We start from the raw sequence: 19,955 nt of genomic DNA on the forward strand, positions 1-19,955 counted from the left end.
AAGTGAGGTATTACTAGATATATGTAGCTAAAATAGCATGCTTAATAATTTTGTTTTGTTTTTAATCAAACTAATTAGACCTGTAGCAATGCTATTAGGGATGGGCAATTTCTTTTGGTCCTGGTCTTCCTTAGCCATGTTTCATTCCTTGTTGCTAACACATTCACCTTTTACTTTTCTAAAGTTATCCAATAAGAGGTTAATTATCCTTAGTATCATTTCAATTACACAGATTCCTAAGATTAAAGCTCCTCTTCTGAAACATACTATGTGACCACAGGTAAGTCACTTAGTGTCTCAGTGCTCTAGGAAACTAGGGATTCTACTAGGTGAGGAGAGAGTTTATTTCAGATACGGAGGATCATTTTGTACAGACATAGATCATAGGTATGTGAAGAATAGCTAGGAGGCTAGTTTGTCTTAAAAAGAATGTGGGTGAAGGAGAATAACATCAAACAATCAGGAAGCATTTTGTTTTTGCCTTTTCCTCCACTTTATTTCATACTCCCACCACACCACCACAATAATGACTTCTTCTTAATTTAAACTAAAAACCATTAGGGGTTCTGGAAAGGTGTGTGTGTGTGTGTGTGTACTGGGGAGAGGGGGAACGGTGTCACATCCTGAGGTGTTGGGGGGGAGGGGAGGAGACAAGTCAGCGGATGGTCTTGACAGGGCTCTTGAAGTTGCTGGCTGCCTGAAGCTGCAGTTGGTAGACCATAGGGTGGATCTTGAAGCCATACAGCCTGGGCACAAATTGGTTGGCAGGCCATTTGGGCCTGTACTCAGGATGCACCATGAAGAGCATGTGAGGAAAGCCAGTGCCAAAGTAAGCACCATCTGTGTGGTGGTGCCTGGACGACTTGGGGGTGTAAACATCCATGCACTTGGGGCAGTACAGCTTCACCATGGCCTCACCTGGTATGTCTGACAGTCCAATGGGCAACATGGGCTGGTTTTCACAATATACACGGGGACAGTAGCCAAAGTCTCCCTGCTGGTATTTTTCCAACATCTGGGCGATGCCACGGTTTGTAAGGATGTAGCGGGCATGAATCAGTCCATACAGCATCTCGGCTGCCTGCTCGATCAGGTCACTCTGGTTGGGGTTGTCCTCCAACTCCTCATCAGGTTCCAAGTCGAGGATCATGTCCAGTGCCTGCCTATAGTGGGGCACCTGTTCATTGAGCCCTGTGAGGTTGAACTTGTCTTGGATATAGTCTTCATCCACCTCGCAGAAGAACTCATTGCCACGAAGCCCACAGAACCATGAGATCCATGATACTTCCTCTGAGCTGCTCATCTTTACGTCAGCGGGCCGGGGCTGGGGAGGGAGAGGGAGAAGTTGCTCCCAGGGGCGGCGGCGGCAGCAGCAAAGCCGCGCAGCGAAGGCCGCGGACCCGACCGCGGCAGGCGAAGCGGTCGGGGGGGGCAGGGGGGAGGGGAGGGGGGAAGAGAAACGGGAGGGCGGGAAAGTGCGCAGGCGCAGGCGCAGGAGCTCAGGAAGCATTTTTTTAAAGCATATACTATATTAGACACTAAGGAGAAGCATAGAAAAGTGAGACAACCCCTGTCATCCCATGGGACAATAAGACATACAATACTAAATGAGACGGGAAAGTTAGGAAGAAGTTAGAAATATTAGGCTGAGGGTTTTAATTTGATACTTACTACAGCCAGTAGACGGGGATAAAATTGAGGGGAAGAGATTGATAAGGACATTCCAAAGAAGTAAACTGAGGAAAAATAAAATGTTCTGGGAAGATACCAGTGTATTTAGAATCAGTGTGTTTCCCACCACCATACCAAATTAATTTTAAAAAAAACAACAACAAACCTTTCCAGTTCTGTAAAAACAACAACTAGAAGGTTAAAGGTGAAAAGTGAATCATCAAAGTTTAATTTATAAAGAAAAGATAACACAAGACAGAGTTCATCACAACTAAACCTTTCACTCACAGACCTCCCCACCAATATCTTACTGACTTTGGACCCTCCCCCAACACTTTCATGACTGACTCCTTCCTCAATTTGGGAACTAAAGAAAGCCAGTAACAGAGAAGAAAGCCCAGAATCTTTGAGCTGGTAAAGGTAGGCCCAATCACAGGAGATTCTTCGTCTCCCAGTATCAGTGTCTCAAAGAGTCACCCTCACCACGTGGAATTCAGAGATTTCAAAAAGCCTGTCCATATATGATTTATATAACCACAACTACAAAACGCTCTCTACAGAAATAAATATAACTAAAGTGATATTGTTTATTTGTGGTTAGAATCCATCACAATAAAAACAGTTACACTAAATTAATTTCCAAATTTCATTTACAAAATGCTTGACAGTTTAGTACAAATTTACGAATTATTAATGATACCTTACAAAGATAGATAAAACTGTAAGAAATTTTTAGAGGTACAAAATCTCTATAGACTCAGGAAAAATAGTTGAGGAGAGAAGTATGGATCAAGAGGACTTAATATGTCCAATACTCAAACTACATTATGAAGTAGTAATCATCACAAATATTTGGCATTGATCAGAAAAGAGAAAAATTGATCAGAAGAACAAACGCAATAAAAGAAATGGAAACAATGCTCATAGCACCAAATTTGATAAATTCAAGCAAATATTTGTTGAAGGACTTCCAGTCTGAGAAGAAATAATGGACAACCTAGAAAGCAGTTTAACAAAATATAAGTCTAGACTAATCTTATACCATCTTATCACATCTTACCACAATAAACTATAGACTGACACATAACATACATATAAAAGGTAACAGAGTCAAAAACCAAACAAATAATTCACATATACAGCTTGTAAGGTTCGATGGTGTTAGGGTTGGGGATAATTCTCTAGACAAGGGGAAAAAGTGATCATAAGATACAAAATATACAGGTTTAGTTTGTTTACAATTTACATTAGTTTACATGGAGAAAACTAGTGAAGAAAGAATATGAATTGATGTACCACACACCATTCTAAGAAGTGAGGATATAAATAGAAAGGTCTCAACGAGCTCACTTTACAGTTACGAAAATCAACACATATAAGGGTGTACATTTATAGATAAGATGGTAAAATTCATGATTTTCAAGGTATACTGGCAGTTCAGAGAAAAGATTTGGTAGGGGGAATTACTAATCTGAAGGGCATAATATCTGGGCAAATGGTAAATTCCATGGAATCTGGGTAATGATAAATCTAGTGTGCAATAGGAGAGCAAATGATAAGCAAGGTCTTTGCTCTACCACCTTACCAAAAGGATTTTAATTGGTGATTCCCTCTCCATCCAATCAGTTTTGAGAGGCTATATCCTTATCCCACAACAAATGGGCAAAAAAAAGCTTCCAAAGGAATGGGCCTCCACCTAACAGGGGGATAGGAAGGATCCAGAAACACCTCAGAGTTAAACAGCAGCTGGTGGGATGGGGACAATGGGGCTGGAGCTGGGTAAAGAGTAGTCTCAGATCTCCAAGGCAGCTGCTCCTGGTAGGCCCTCAGACCCCAAGGAGAGCCCAACAAGTATGTATATTCAGATGTATGTATGTATGTGATCAAAAGATATGACAGAATCTTTAGATTAAAAGGGACTCTAGAGCTCTAATTTCTGATTCAATGAAAAAAATTCCTTCTGCAGTACTCTTGACAGGTGGATCTCTTGATGCTTCTTTAGTATTTCTATTTACAAAGAATTCAGTTCCTCCCCAAAGAATATATTCCACTTCAAGGCAGTTTATATGTATTTTGAGGTATTCTTCACATTGATAAAAAAATTCTCCTTTCTATGTTTTTTTTTCACCTGTAAGTCCTACTTCTCTGAAGTCACTTTTTGTTTGTTTGTTATTGTTTTTCAGTCATGTCTGATTTTTGTGACTCCTTTTGGGGCTTTCTTTTTTTTATATTTAAATAACCTTAATTATTTTTATTTAGGAAAATGATGACACTAGAACTAACAAAGTATTCAATTATGGAAGTCACTCATTCTCTCTAGAAGGCAAGTCAAAAGTAAACAGTTGTTATTCAGTCATTTCTGACTCTTTGTGACCCCATTTGGGTTTTTTATAATTAAGATTTTTTATTTTTAGTTTACAACACTCAGTTCCACATAATTTTGAGTTCCAGATTTTCTTTCCCCCTCCCCTCCTTCCTCCCCAAGACGGCATGGAATCCAATATATCTTCTACATATAACTTCACATTGAACTTCTTTACACAATAGTCAAGTTGTAAAGAAGAATTAGGACCAATGGAATGAATCATGAGAAAGAAGAAATAGAACCAAAAAAACAAAAACAAAAGAGAGAGAAAAAAAGAAAAACCAAGTGAAAAAAATGGAGAGCATACAGTGTGCCTCAATCTGCATTCAGATTCCATAGTTCTTTCTTTGGATGTAGATAGCTCTGTCCATCATGAGTCCTTTGGAGTTGTCTTTGAATCTTGTATGACTGAGAAGAGTGAATTCCATCAGGGTTAGTCATCACAGAATCCATATATCTGTGGTTGTGTATAATGTTCTCCTGGTTCTGCTCCGCTCACTAAGCATTGTATCGTGTAGGTTTTTCCAGGTTATTATGAAGTCTGTATCATCCCCATTTCTTACAGCACAACAGTATTCCATCACCTTCATATACCACAGCTTGTTCAGCCATTCCCCAATTGATGGGCATCCCCATGATTTCCAATTCTTTGCTACTACAAAAAGAGCCGCTATAAATATTTTTGTACACATGGGAACTTTTCCCACTTGTGCGACCTCTTTGGGATACAACCCTAGAAGTGGTATTGCTGGGTCAAAGGGTATGAACATTTTTATAGCCCTTTGGGCAAAGTTCCAAATTACTCTCCAGAATGATTGGATCAGTTCGCAACTCCACAAGCAAATTAACAATGTTCCAATTTTCCCACATCCTCTCCAGCATTTGTCATTTTCTTGTTTTGTCATTTTAGACAATCTGACAGGAGAGATATGGTACCTAAGAGATGTTTTGATTTGCATTTCTCTAATCAGTAGTGATTTCAAGCATTTTTTCATATGCCTATAGATATCTTTAATTTATTCCTCTGAAAACTGCCTGTTCGTATCCTTTGACCATTTCTTGATTGGGGAATGACTTGTATTCCTATAAATTTGGCTCAGTTCCCAATACATTATAGAGATGCAGCCTTTATCAGAGACATTAGTTGTAAAGATTTTCTCTCAATTTTCTGCTTCCCTCTTGATGTTTGTTACATTGGCTTTTTAATACAAAAACATTTCAATTTATCATAATCAAAATTATGCATGTTGTATTTTGTAATGCTCTCTATCTCTTGTTATGTCATGAATTCTCTGCTTTTCCATAAACCTGATAGGCAAATTATTCCTTGATTTCCCAAATTGCTTACAGCATTGACTTTATTTTGGTATAGGTATAAGATATTGGTCTATGCCCAGTTTCTGCCCTACCATTTTCCAATTTTCCCAACAGTTTTTGTGAAATAGTGAATTCTTAGCCCAGAAGCTGGTCTCTTTGGGTTTATCAAAGAGTAGATTGCTATAGTCGTTGACTTCTCCTTCTTGTGTACCTATCCTTTTCCATTGATCCACAACTCTGTTTCTTAGCCAGTACCAAGTAGTTTTGATGACTGCTGCTTTATAGTACAGTTTAATATCTGGTATGGCTAGGCCACCTTCTCTAGCATTTCTTTTTATTAATTCCCTAAATATTCTAGAGTTCTTGTTCTTCTAGATGAATTTTGTTATTATTTTATCCAGCCTGCAAAATAATTTTTTGATAGTTCAATTGGTATGGCAATGAATAAATAAATTAATTTAGGTAAAATTGTCATTTTTACATTAGCTTGGCCTAACCATGAGCAACTGGTATTTTTCCATTTATTTAGATCTGAATTTATTCACATGAAAAGTGTGTCATAATTATGTTCATATAGGCCCTGGGTTTGTCTTGGCAGATAGAATCCCAAATATTTTGTAGTGTCTACAGTAACTTTGAATTGAATTTCTCTTTCTATCTCTTGCTGTTGGGCTTTGTTAGTAATGTATAGGAATGCTGAGGATTTATGTGGGTTTATTTTATATCCTGCAACTTTGCTAAAGTTGTTTATTTCAAGTAGCTTTTTACTTGATTCTCTAGGATTCTCTAAGTAAATCATCATATCATCTGCAAAAAGTGATAATTTAGTTCTTTGCCTATTCTAATTCCTTCAATTTTTTTTTCTTCTCTTATTGCTACAGCTAATGTTTCTAGTACCAAATTGAATAGTAGGGGTGATAATGGACATCCTTGTTTCACCCCCCATCTTATTGGGAATGCATCTAGTTTATCCCCATTACAAATAATGGTTATTGATGGTTTTAGGTAGATACTATTTGTAATTTTAAGGAAGGTTCCATTTATTCCTATGCCTTCTAGTGTTTTTAATAGGAACAGATGTTGTATTTTGTCAAAGGCTTTTTCTGCATCTGTTGAGATGATCATATGGTTTCTGCTAGTTTTGTTGTTGATATGGTCAATTATGCTGATAATTTTCCTAATATTGAACCAGCCTTAGATTCCTGGAATAAATCCTACCTGGTCACGGTGTATTATTTTTGTGATAAGTTGCTGCAATCTTTTTGCTAATATTTTATTTAAAATTTTTGCATCAATATTCATTAGGGAAATTGGTCTATAATTTTCTTTCTCTGTTTTGACTCTTCCTGGTTTGGGTATTAGTACCATATTTGTGCCATAAAAAGAATTTGGTAGGACTCCTTCTTCACATATTTTCCCAAATAGTTTATAAAGTATATGAAGTAATTGTTCTTTAAATGTTTGATAAAATTCACATGTAAAACCATCTGGCCCTGGAGAATTTTTCCTAGGGAGTTCATTGATGGCTTGCTCAATTTCTTTTTCTGAGATGGAGTTATTGATGAATTTTACTTCCTCTTCTGTTAACTTGTGCAATTTATATTTTTGTAGATATTCATCCATATCCCTAAGGTTGTCAAATTTATGGGCGTACAATTGGGCAAAATAATTCCTGATTATTGTTTTAATTTCCTCTTCATTGGAGGTGTATTCACCATTTTCATGTTGTATACTGGTAATTTGATTTTCTTCTTTCTTTTTTTAATCAAATTGACCAAAGGTTTATCAATTTTATTGGTTTTTTCATAAAACCAGCACTTGATTTTATTTGTTAATTCAATAGTTTCCTTTATTTCAATTTTATTAATCTCTCCTTTGATTTTCAGTATTTCTAATTTGGTATTTAATTGGGAATTTTCAATTTGTTCTTTTTCTAGCTTTTTCAGTTGCATGCCCAATTCATTGATCTCCTTTTTCTCTATTTTATTCATGTAAGCATTTAGAGATATAAAATTTCCCCAAAGAACTGCTTTTGCTGCATCCCATAAGTTTTGGTATTTTGTCTCATTATTTTCATTCTCTCAAATGAAATTATTAATTGTTTCTGTGATTTGTTCTTTGGCCTACCCATTCTTTAGAATTAGATTATTTAGTTTCAAATTAATTTTTACCTTATTTTTCCATGGTTCTTTCTTACGAATAATTTTTATTGCATCATGATCTGAAAAAGATGCTTTGACTACTTCTGCCTTTCTGCACTGGATTGTGAGGTTTTTATGCCCTAGTACGTGGTCAGTTTTTGAGTATGTGCCATGTACCACTGAGGAAAAAAATATATTCCTTCTTATCCCCATTCAGTTTACTCCAGAAATCTATCATATCTGCCTTTTCTAAAATTCTGTTCACCTTTTTAACTTCTTACTTATTTATTTTGAAGTTAGATTTATCAAGTTCAGAGAGGGGAAGGTTGAAGTCTCCCATTATTATAATTTTACTGTCTATTTCTTCCTGTAACTCCCTTAACCTCTCCTCTAAGAATCTGCATGCCATACCACTTGGTGCATATATATTAAACAATAATATTGCTTCATTGTTTATGGTGCCTTTTAGCAGGATATAGTGCCCTTCCTTATCTCTTTTAATTAAACCTATCTTTCTTTTGCTTTGTCTGAGATTAGGATTGGTATCCTGGCTTTTTTTTTTTTACTTTAGCTGAAGCACAATATATTCTACTCCAGCCTTTTACCTTTACCCTTTGTGCATCCCCCTGTTTCAAATGTGTTTCTTGTAAACAGCATATTGTAGGATCATGGTTTTAAATCCATTCTGCTATCTACTTCCGTTTTATGGGAGAGTTCATCCCATTTACATTCACAGTTATGATTACTGTGTCTTTTTCTCCATCCTATTTCCCCCTTTTTTGCTTTTATTTCTTCCTTTCCCCTTCCACTCCTCAACAAAGTTTTGCTTTTGACTGCCGCCTTCCTCAGTTTACCCTCCCTCTTTATTCCCCTGCCTTGTCTTACTGTTTCCCACTTGCTACTTCTCCCCTCCCTTCTGACCACCCCCCTCCATTTTTTCTCCCTTTCCACTCCTACTTCTTGTAGGACGAGTTAGATTTCTATACTTATCAGGGTATGTTATTCCCTTCTTTAACCAAATCCAATGAGAGTAAAGCTCAAATACTACTCTTCTCCTTTCCTTCTTTCCCTCTACTACAATATGATTTTGCGCCTCTTCAAGTGAGTCTCTCCTGGAGTCAGGAGGACCTGAGTTCAAATCATGCCTCAGACACTTGACACACTTACTAGCTGTGTGACCTTGGGCAAGTCACTTAAACCCCAATTGCCTTGCCTTCTGCCTTTAAAAAAAAAAAGATAAAGTGAGAACTTATCAGCCAGAAGGCCAGGGTCTCAGCATAGGAGATAGAATTCCTGGCAAAAGTAAAGGATAAAGTGAAGTAACTTGCCAGACTGAAATAACCTGGAAGTAGGAAAATATACATTGTTCCAGGCAAGATAAGGTGAATGCTAGAGATATGTTGAATAATCAATATATGTTCATTCTTGGATCAAGAAATATATTTTTTATTCTATTTAGAAAAAGTCCTCTCTTCTAATTATTTTTTTTTCATTTTATCATTATTGAATGTTAAATTTTATCAAAGGTTTCTCTGTACCAATTAATATAATTGTATGAGGTTTTTGTTAATATAATGTATCATTTTGATAGTGTTTTGATGTTCCAGCTTTACCTATCTAATATTAAGCCTGCTTAGTCATAATGAGTCAATGTTTAAATGCATTGTTCTGTTCTATTAGCTAACATTTTATTTAATGTTTTATATATTAAGTATTTGTCATCTATATTTATTAAAAATTGGATTGTAATTTCATTTTTATATTATCTTTGTCAAGTATTAAGAGTAATCCAATATTTAGCCCATAAAATACTGAGCATCTCTATATTTATGTGAATGTTGTTGTCATTCAGTCATGTGTGACTCTTCATGCCTCCATTTGGGTTTTCTCAACAAAGATAATGGAGTGGTTTGCCATTCCTTCTCCAGCTTATTTTACAGATGAGGAAAGTGAGGCAAGAAGGGATAAGTGACTTGCCCAGGGTCACACAGCTAATAGCTGTCTATGGACACTTTTGAACTCAGGTAATCCTAGCTCCAGGCCCTGTGCTCTGTTCACTGTGCTGCTTAGTTGCCCTCTCTATATGAATAATCTATGCAATATAGAGATAATTATAATTAATTTAAATACACCTACCCGGATTGGTTCATAGATGAATACTTATTACACTCCAGGAAAACAAAACAAAACAATTCCTTTATCACAGACTATTCATACATATAAAGATAAAATACTACATAATATATTTTCTAATATTTGAATGCATTTAAAGTAACTATGATGTTTTTAATATTTTTTCCTGTTTTCGTTGTTGCTTTGGATCTCTCACTCTTATCTTTCTACCCTTTCCACTGAAAACACAATCAAAATAGGATATTAGTCATTCTACTTTCTGTCTTTTGTTAACATTGTGTCATCTCCCCCAATTTATGGGCCTCTAACTAAATTTTCCAAATATGTTTTTTTGTTTCTTCCTATTTCTTTATTTAATATTTTTAGTTTTCAACATTGAATTCCACAAAATTTTGAGTTACAAATTTTCTACCCATTTCTACCCTCTCCCCTCCCTAAGGTGGCATATATCCTGGTTGCCCTTTTCCCCAGTCAGCCCTCCTTTCTGTCACCCTACTCCCTCCCCCTTATCCACTTTCCCCTTACTTTCTTGTATGGCAAGATAGATTATTATACCCCATTGCTTGTATGTCTTATTTCTCAGTTGCATGTAAAAAAACAACTTTTTTGAGCATTTGTTTTTAGAACTTTGAGTTCCAAATTTTCTTCTTTCTTCCCTCCCCACCCACCCTCCTTGAGAAGGCAAGCAATTCGACATAGGCCACACATGTATCATTATGCAAAACCCTTATATAACCGTCATTTTGCGAAAGACTATCTACGTTTCCCTCCATCCTATCCTGTCCCCCTTTATTCAATTTTATCCTATTGACCCTGGCCCTTTTAAAAAGTGTTTGCTTTTGATTACCTCCTTCCCTGCTCTGCCCTCCCTTCTATCATACCCTCTCTCTTATCCTCTTTCCCCCTACTTTCCTGTAGGGTAAGATACCCAATAGAGTGCATATGTTATTCCCTCCTTAAGTCAAGTCTGAGGAGAGCAAGATTCATTCATTCCCTTTCACCTGTCCCCTCTTCCCTTCCAATAGAACTGCTTTTTCTTGCCACATTTATGTGAGATAATTTATCCCATTCTATCTCTACCTTTCTCCTTCTCCCAATATATTTCTCTCTCACCCTTAATTATATTTATTTATTTATTTTTAGATATCATCCCTTCATATTCAACCCACCCTGTGCCCTTTGTCTATATATATGCATATATATGTATATGTATATTTATATGTATATGTTTATGTATATTCCCTTCAACTACCCTTATACTTAGAAAGGTTTCATGAGTTACAAATATCATCTTTCCATGTAGGAATGTAACCGAAGTAGTTCAATTTTAGTAAATCCCTTATGATTTCTATTTCCTGTTTACCTTTTAATGTTTCTCTTGATTCTTGTATTTGAAAGTCAGATTTTCTTTTCAGCTCTTGTCATTTCTTTTTCAAGAATGCTTGAAAGTCCTCTATTTTATTGAAAATCCATATTTTGTCTTGGCGTGTTATACTCATTTTTACTGGGTAGGTGATTCTTGGTTTTAATCCTAGCTCCTTTGACCTCCAGAATATCATATTCCAAGCCCTTTTATCCCTTAATGCTGAAGCTGCTAGATCTTGTGTTATCCTGATTGTGTTTCCACAATATTCAAATTGTTTGTTTCTGGCTGCTTACAATATTTTCTCCTTGACCTGAGAATTCTAGAATTTGGCTATAATATTCCTAGGAGTTTTCTTCTTGGGATCTTTTTCAAGAGGCAATCAGTGGATTTTTTCAATTTCTATTTTACCCTCTGGTTCTAGAATATCAGGGCAGTTTTCCTTGATAATTTCTTGAAAGATGATGTCTAGGCTCTTTTTTTGATCATGGCTTTCAGGTAGTCCAATAATTTTTAAGTTATCTCTCCTGGATCTATTTTCCAGGTCAGTGGTTTTTCCAATGAGATATTTCTCATTGTCTTCCATTTTTTCATTCTTTTGGTTCTGTTTTATAATTTCTTGATTTCTCATACAGTCACTAGCTTCCACTTGCTTCAATCTAATTTTTAAGGCAGTATTGTCTTCAGTGGTCTTTTGGACCTCCTTTTCCATTTGGCTAATTCTGCCTTTTAAGGCATTCTTCTCCTCATTGGCTTTTTGGAGCTCTTTAGCCATTTGGGTTAGTATATTTTTAAGGTGCTATTTTTTTCAGTGTTTTTTTGGGTCTCCTTTAGCAAGTCATTGACTTGTTTTTCATGATTTTCTGGCATCACTCTCATTTCTCTTCCCAAGTTTTCCTTCACTTCTCTTACTTGTCTTTGCAAATCCTTTTTGAGTTCTTCCATGGCCTAAAACCAATTCTTATTTTTTCTTGGAGGCTTTTGATGTGGGCTCTTTGACTTTGTTGACTTCTTCTGGCTGTATGTTTTGATCTTCTTTGTCACCAAAAAGATGCAATAGTCTGAGTCTTTCACTGCCTGGCCATGTTTCCAGCCAGCTACTTGACCCTTAGGGTTTTTGTCAGGGTATGACTGGCTTCAGAATGATGAGTGCTTTGCCCCAAGCTTCAGAGAATTGTGCTGCTGTTTTCAGAGCTATTTCTACTTCTACACAGCAAGCTCTGTCACACCAGTGCTCCTCCTCCCCCAAGAACCACCAATCAGGACCATGACCCAGACCCAAGCAGGGCAAAGCAAGATAACCTTGCCTCTGTGCCAGCAAAGTGCTCCCTGCAGTCCTGCTTTGATCCACTGCTTGATTCTTCCCACCAGGCCTGGGGCCGGAAGCAACCACAGCTGGAGCTCTGGAAACAGCCACAGGAGCTTCCTGTTGCTGCAGCTGCCACACTGCACCACCTCAGCTGCCCCTGGGGCTGGGGCCAACTGCATACTTCTCTCCCCCTGATCCAGCAGTTTTTCCACCAACCTGCTAAGTTGTCTTTGGCGTTTGTGGGTTGAGAAGTCTGGTAACTGCTACAGCTCAGTGATTCAGGGCCCTACAGCCTGCTTCGCCCAATCTCCTCAGCACCTGGTCTGTCCTGGCATGGCCCACACTGGGCTGCACTCTGCTCCCAGCATGATGCAATAGACCCTTCCCAGCGACAATTTAGGCTGTCCTGGCCTGAAGATCTGCTTCCCTCTGTTATTTAGCAGATTCTGTAGCTCTAGAATTTGTTCAGAGCCATTTTTTACAGGTGTTTGGAGGGATTCTGGGGAGAGCCTAAGCAAGTCCCTGCTTTTCTGCCGCCATCGTGGCTCCACTCCCTAATTTTCCAAATATATTAAAAAAGAATTTGAGGATCATTAATAGGCAATTTTATCATCATCATCATCATCATCATTATTAATAGCATTTGTATACTGCATTAACATTTGCAAAGTACTTTATAGTCTCAGTTTTTTCCCTTATAACAATGCTGGAAGGTAGGTGGTGTTATTCTCATTTCACAGGTGAAAAATCTGAGGCAGAGGAGGTTAAGTGACTCACTCAGGGTCATACAGATAGTAAACCTGTGAGGCTAGATTTGAATTAAAGTTGTCCTACCTGCAAGTCTAGCACTCTATGCCTACTCCATCACCAAGCTGACTTTAGAAATGGAAGATACCTTAAAGGATCACCTCATTTTACCCCATTATTTTATATATGAGGAAAGGGGTGAGTAGAAGATGAAGAGAGACTTAACACAAATCACACAGGCTAATCTTCTTGGATTCAAACCCAAGTCCTCTAACTCCAAACCCAGGGTCACTGCTGAGAGCTTAATTTATAATATTCATTCATTCTGGATACTAATACATCTATTATTCTTATAATTCTATCTGTTGTATACTGACCTTTTAAAATATAAACTCAATAGATAGCTTCATGTACAGTCACATATATTTCGTTAGATGCCACTCACTTTTCATTTTTTTTGTATTTCCACTTGCCCTCCAAGCCATAATCCCTTTAGATTTGATAGTGGTGAGATAATCTTGATGTCATCAATTGATAAAGAGGAATTGGACCTGTTCTTTCACTGGCCTGTTTCTTTCAGTCTCCATATACCAGGGGATCTTATAGGACTCAGGTTCAGAATGAGGCTCCTAGAAAGTAGGTCTTTGCAAAGACAGATTGACATTCTGTTAAATGAGGCAATTTTTCTAACAATATAGCAACCCTGAAAATCTTGCCTTTAAAGAAGCAATTTCTACCAGCTCCTGAAACATAGGCAGAAACAGACTGGTAATCTAGAAACCTGTAAGTTTTCTGAACATTAGAGGAAGAAAAACAAAGGATTTTGGCAGGAGGCAGCTTTTTTTTTCTTTTCAAAATTCAGAATCAGAGAGCGAGAGCTAGAATGAACTTTTAGGGGCTATCTAGTCAAACTCCCTCACTTTTTCAGATGAATAACAAATGGAGGGCCAACTTTCCCAAAATCATGTAGAAAGGTAGGAGGGAAAGAATGAAGCATGAATTAAGTACCTATCATGTTCAAAGAAATATACTTAGCAATTTACAAATATCTCCTTTAATCTTCAGAACAACCCTGGCAGATAGATCCTATTGTCATCCCAATTTTACACTTGAAGAAACTGACTCAGACAGAAGTTAAGTGACTTGCCTCTCCTTACACAGCTAGTTTGAGTCTGGACTTGAACTTAGGTCTTTTTCACTCCAGGTGCAGTGCTTAATTCACTGTGCTGCCCAGCTGCCACTCATACAGTCACTGTCAGAGGTAGGGTTTGAACCAAGTCTTCCTGACTCCAAGTTCAGTGACTTATCTGTTATGTTAAGACTAGCCATACCTGGAAACGTTCCAATAAGAATCAGTCCTCAATACTGTGAATAGTGAATAAAGTAAAATCCTTTTTTACATTATTATTTTTATTTATTTTTATTTCATTAAATATTTCCCAATTACCTGCAAAAAATTTTAATATTTTTAAAAAAATTTTTTTAATTCAAAATTCTCTCTCTCTTTTTCACCCCTCCTATATCCCTTGAAAAGCAAGCAATATGCTACTGATTACACATATAAAATTATGCAAAATATATTTCCATATTAGCCATATTGCAAAAGAACACAAAGACAAACAAGAAAAATATGTATTTTTTAAAGTATGCTACAATCTGTGCTCATAGTTCATCTGTTGTCTCTCTGGAGTTAGATAGCATTTTTCATTATGGGTCTTTTGGAATTGCCTTGATTCATTGTCTTAATTAGAGTAGTTAAGTCTTTTACAGTTAATCATTCTTATGTTACAATCAAAATTAGGTAGACTATGGTACAAAGTTCTGAGAATGATTAATTTATTATTAAAACATGAATTTACCAATAAATAGGATCTCAGTTTCCTTAGCAAAGGGAAGACCCCACAGCTCTCTTTTATAGTTTTGGGGAGAATAGAGCAAATAATAGGACTTCATAGGCAGGGGGAAAGTTATGATTGGTTAACACAGCTTGCCATCATGAATGGCCAAATCAATATGACTGATTACAGAGCTGGGGCATGGGGGATAATATATTTGGTTGGAAACTGGGAGGGAGGGTCTAGAAAAAAAAATCTCTGTTCATGCAGCTGAGAAATAAGATATATAGGAAATGGGGCATAGAAATCTATCCTGCCCTACAAGAGAGTAAGGGGAAAGGGGATGGAGTGGGGTTACAGAATGAAGGGCTGACTGGGGAATGAGGCAATCAGAATATATACCATCTTGGAATGGGGGGAAGGGTAGAAATGGGGAGCAAATTTGTAACTCAAAATCTTGTGGAAATCAGTATTGAAAACTAAAATATTAAATAAAAATGATATAAAAAAGAAATAGGCAAACAAAAAAAAAGAAATGTTCATTGTTTGAGTCCACCTGCAAGGTCAGAGATAGTAGACCAGGCTTCTTTGGATAACAAACCAGATATCCTTGAAAGATAGCTCGGTGGTAAAAAAGATACTACACCAGACTCACTACTATTCATCTATATCCCTCAAGGATAACAGATTTCCTTAAAACAAGAATAAAACTGATTAGCAGGAGAACTGGATTTTTAAACAACCCAATACAGGTCAACTGAATTTCTGAAATAAGTTCAGAGACCAAGAACCATGACTTGGGAAGTTACAGGACAAAATCAGTCAACTGCAATTAGGATCAATCAAAAGATTATACAGAATCAGTCTGATTATTTCATTTACAATATTGCTGTCACTGTATACAATGTTCTCCTGGTTCTGCTCAGTTCACTTTGTACCAGTTCATATAAATTTTCCCAGGTTTTGCTGAAATCATCCTACTCATCATTTCTTTTTTTGTTGTTATTTATTTATTTAATATTTTTAGTTTTCAGCATTAATTTTCACAAGAGTTTGAATTACAAATTTTCTCCCCATTTCTACCCTCCCCCTACTCCAAGATGGCATATATTCTGATTGCCCAGTTCCCCAGTCAACCTCCCCTTCTGTCACACCACTCCCCCCCATCCCCTTTTCACTTACGTTCCTGTAGGACAAGATAGATTTTTATGCCCCATTGCCTGTATATCTTACTTCCTAGTTGCATGCAAAAACTTTTTTTGAACATCTGTTTTTAAAACTTTGAGTTACAAATTCTCTCCCCTCTACCCTCCCCACCCACCCTCCCTAAGAAGGCAAGCAATTCAACATAGGCCACATGTGTACCATTATGCGAAACCTTTCCACAATACTCATGTTGTGAAAGACTAACTATATTTTGCTCCTTCCTATCCTATCCCCCTTTATCCAGTTTTCTCCCTTGACCCTGTCCCCTTACAATAGTGTTTGTTTTTGATTACCTCCTCCCCCATCTGCCCTCCCTTCTAACATCCCTCCTTTTTTATCCCCTTCTCCTTCTTTCCTAAAGAAAGGATTACCTCCTCCCCCATTCTGTCTCTCCCTTTCTCCCTCTCTCAATATATTCCTCTCTCATCCCTTAATTTGATTTTTTTTAGATATCATCCCTTCATATTCAACTCACCCTGTGCCCTCTGTCTACATATATATGTATGTATGTATGTATGTATGTATGTATGTATGTATATTCCCTTCAGCTACCCTAATACTGAGGTCTCATGTCTCATGAATTATACACACCATCTTTCCATGTAGGAATGTAACCAAAACAGTTCAATTTTAGTAAGTCCCTTATGATTGCTCTTTCTTGATTACTTTTTCATGCTTCTCTTGATTCTTGTGTTTGAAAGTCAAATTTTCTATTCAGCTCTGGTCTTTTCACTGAGAAAGCTTGAAAGTCCTCTATTTTACTGAAAATCCATATTTTGCCTTGGAGCATGATACTCAGTTTTGCTGGGTTTTAATTCTTGGTTTTAATCCTAGCTCCTTTGACCTCCAGAATATCATATTCCAAGCCCTTCAATCCCTTAATGTAGAACTTGCTAGATCTTGTATTATTCTTATTATGTTTCCACAACACTCAAATTGTTTCTTTCTGACTGCTTGCAGTATTTTCTCCTTGACCGGGGAACTCTGGAATTTGGCGACAATATTCCTATGAGTTTTCTTTTTCGGATCTTTTTCAAGAGGCAATTGGTGGATTCTTTCAATTTCTATTTTACCTTCTGGCTCTAGAATATCAGGTCTTGATAATTTCTTGAAAGATGATGCCTAGGCTCTTTTTTTGATCATGGCTTTCAGGTAGTCCAATAATTTTTAAATTCTCTCTCTTGGATCTATTTTCCAGGTCAGTGGTTTTTCCAATGAGATATTTCACATTGTCTTCAATTTTTTCATTCCTTTGGTTCTGTTTTATCATTTCTTTATTTCTCATAAAGTCATTAGCTTCCACTTGCTCCATTCTAATTTTTAAGTTAGTATTTTCTTGCAGTGGCCTTTTGGACGTCTCTTTTACCATTTGAGTTTGTCTATTTTTTAAGGTTTTGTTTTCTTCAGTATTTTTTGGGTCTCCTTTAGCAAGTCATTGACTTGTTTTTCATGGTTTTCTCGCATCACTCTCATTTCTCTTCCCAATTTTTCCTCTACTTCTCTAACTTGCTTTTCCAAATCCTTTTTGACCTTCCATTGCCTGATGCCAGTTCCTGTTTTTCTTGGAGGCTTTTGATGCAGGCTCTTTGACTTTGTTGACTTCTTCTGGCTGTATATTTTGGTCTTCTTTGTCACCAAAGAAAGATTCCAGAGTCTGAGTCTGAATCTGAGTTCATTTCTCGCTGCCTGGCCACGTTCCCAGCCAAGTAATTGACCCTTGAGTTTTTGGCGGGGTATGACTGCTTGTAGAGTAGAGAGTACTGTGTCCCAAGCTTGAGGGGTTGCACTGTTGTTTTCAGAACTATTTCTACACAGCAAGTTCTGCCACACCAGCACTTCTCCTTCCCCCAGAACCGCCAACCCAGACGGACTCAGATATTAAGCAGGCTCTGCACTCTTCCACTTAATTCCTCCCACCAGGTGGGCCTGGGGCCTGAAACAACTGCAGGTGTAGTTCTGTTCTCAGAGCTGCACCACCTCCGTTGCCCCCGGGGAGGTGGGCAAACTACGAACTCCTTTCACTCTATCCCCTCAGCTTTTCCCACTAACCTTCTCTATTGTCTTTGGTGTTTGTGGGTTGAGAAGTCTGGTAACTTCCACAGCTCACTGATTCAGGGCATTAGGGCCTGTTCCACTGGCTCCCAGTCTGGTTGGTCCGGGCGCAGCCCACGCTGGGTTCTGCTCCCCTCTGCTCCCAGTTCTGTGTGATAGACCTTACCCTGTGACCAGTAAGGCTGTTCTGTGCTGGATCCCTGCTTCCCCTCTGCTATTTTGTGGGTTCTGCAGCTCTAGAATTTGTTCAGAGCTATTTTTATAGGTTTTTGGAGGGACCTGGGGGGGAGCTCACACAAGTCCCTGCTTTCCAGCCACCATCTTGGCTCCCTCATCATTTCTTATAGCACAATAATATACTCTAATGGTATACAACATGTTCAGCCATTCCCTAACTGGTGAACATCTCTTCACTTTCCAGTTCTTCGCCACTACGAAAAGAATTGTTATAAATAGATATAAATATTTTACACATATAGGTACTTTTTCCTTTTTTATTGATCTCTTCACCTACAGACCTAGTAATGGTATTGCTGGGTCAAAGGATATACAGTTTTATATCCCTTTGGGTGTAGTTCTAATTTGTTCTCCAGAATGGTTTGACTAGCTTACAACTCTACCAAACAATGCTTTTGATGTAGTCCTAACAGAGCCGCCCCCAGCCTTAATAATTCTAACTTCATTATAGGCCTACTGTACCTACATAGCCCCCCTGCCAATATACTAACTTGTGCCTCATTGATCACCAGAACAACAGGTGTGTCTCTGAACTCTTAGTTCCCACACAAACAGCAGGCATGTCCATGTGATGGGAACCCAGCCCCTGCCTCTACCCAGCTACTGCCCACAGACCACATATTTAAACAGGTATGTTCAATCACAATCATCATCCATCTAGCCCAAGACAGGACCACAATACCTAACTATCTTGACCAGACAAGACCACAATAGCTTACCAACTGGAGGGCAGCATGACCAGAATGCTTGACCACCAGACCGTAGAAGGGTCCCACCCTATGAGGCATCAATCTCAATAATAGCCTGGTCTTGGATGAGAGGTGGTCTGACTCTGAATTCTTTGAGATGGTTCCACCACAACACATCATGAAACCTCAAAACTTTCATGTCTCAATTTTTTCATATCCCCTCCAGAATTTTCAATTTTCCTTTCCTTTTTATGTTAGCTAACCTGATAGGTGTGAGGTAGTATCTCAGAGTTGTTTTAATTTGCATTTCTCTTCTCAAAAGGGAATTAGAACATTTTTATATGACTAGAGATAATTTTAATATTCTCTTCTGAAAAATGTCTGTTTATATCCTTTGACCATTTATCAATTGGAGAATAACTCATTTTTTAAAAAAAGTTTGGCTCAGTTCCATATATACTTGAAAAAGAAGACTTTGATCAGAGAAAACTGATTCAAAATCTTTTTTTCCCTGATTTTTCTGTTATCCTTCTAATTTTGGCTGCATTAGTTTTGTTTATGCAAACTTTTTAAAAGAAATTCATGAATTCAAAATTATTCATTTTAACTCTCATGATCCTAACTATCTCTTGTTTAGTCATAAATGTTTCCCTATCCATAAATCTGGCATGTACATTTTTGAGTATTTCCCTTATTTATTTATGACATAACACTTTATGTCTAAATTATTTATCCATTTTGACCTTATCTTGTATGTGAGATAGATGTGAGTTTATGCTAATAGTTTGAAAGCTAGTACCACTAGATTATCTTCCTTCCTTTTTTGATTCCCTTGTTATCTTTGAATTTTTGTTCTCCCAGATGAATTATGTCATTATTATTAGTTTTAT

At 37.4% G+C, this 19,955-nt stretch overlaps 1 protein-coding gene across 1 annotated transcript; it reads right to left on the reverse strand.

Moving 5' to 3' along the window:
• Positions 1-474: 474 nt before the first annotated feature.
• Positions 475-1,416, reverse strand: LOC118851415 (casein kinase II subunit beta-like). Its single transcript, XM_036760858.1, has one exon. The coding sequence runs from the start codon at positions 1,301-1,303 to the stop codon at positions 656-658; it is 648 nt and encodes a 215-aa protein (XP_036616753.1). The 5' UTR covers positions 1,304-1,416; the 3' UTR covers positions 475-655.
• Positions 1,417-19,955: the final 18,539 nt, after the last annotated feature.

Source organism: Trichosurus vulpecula, chromosome 5 (assembly GCF_011100635.1).
Source record: "Trichosurus vulpecula isolate mTriVul1 chromosome 5, mTriVul1.pri, whole genome shotgun sequence".
Taxonomy (NCBI): domain Eukaryota; kingdom Metazoa; phylum Chordata; class Mammalia; order Diprotodontia; family Phalangeridae; genus Trichosurus; species Trichosurus vulpecula.

What these genes read in the sequence shown, in the direction of transcription:
- LOC118851415 (XM_036760858.1), bottom strand. Translation starts at nt 1,303, where the DNA reads ATGAGCAGCTCAGAGGAAGTATCATGGATCTCATGGTTCTGTGGGCTT.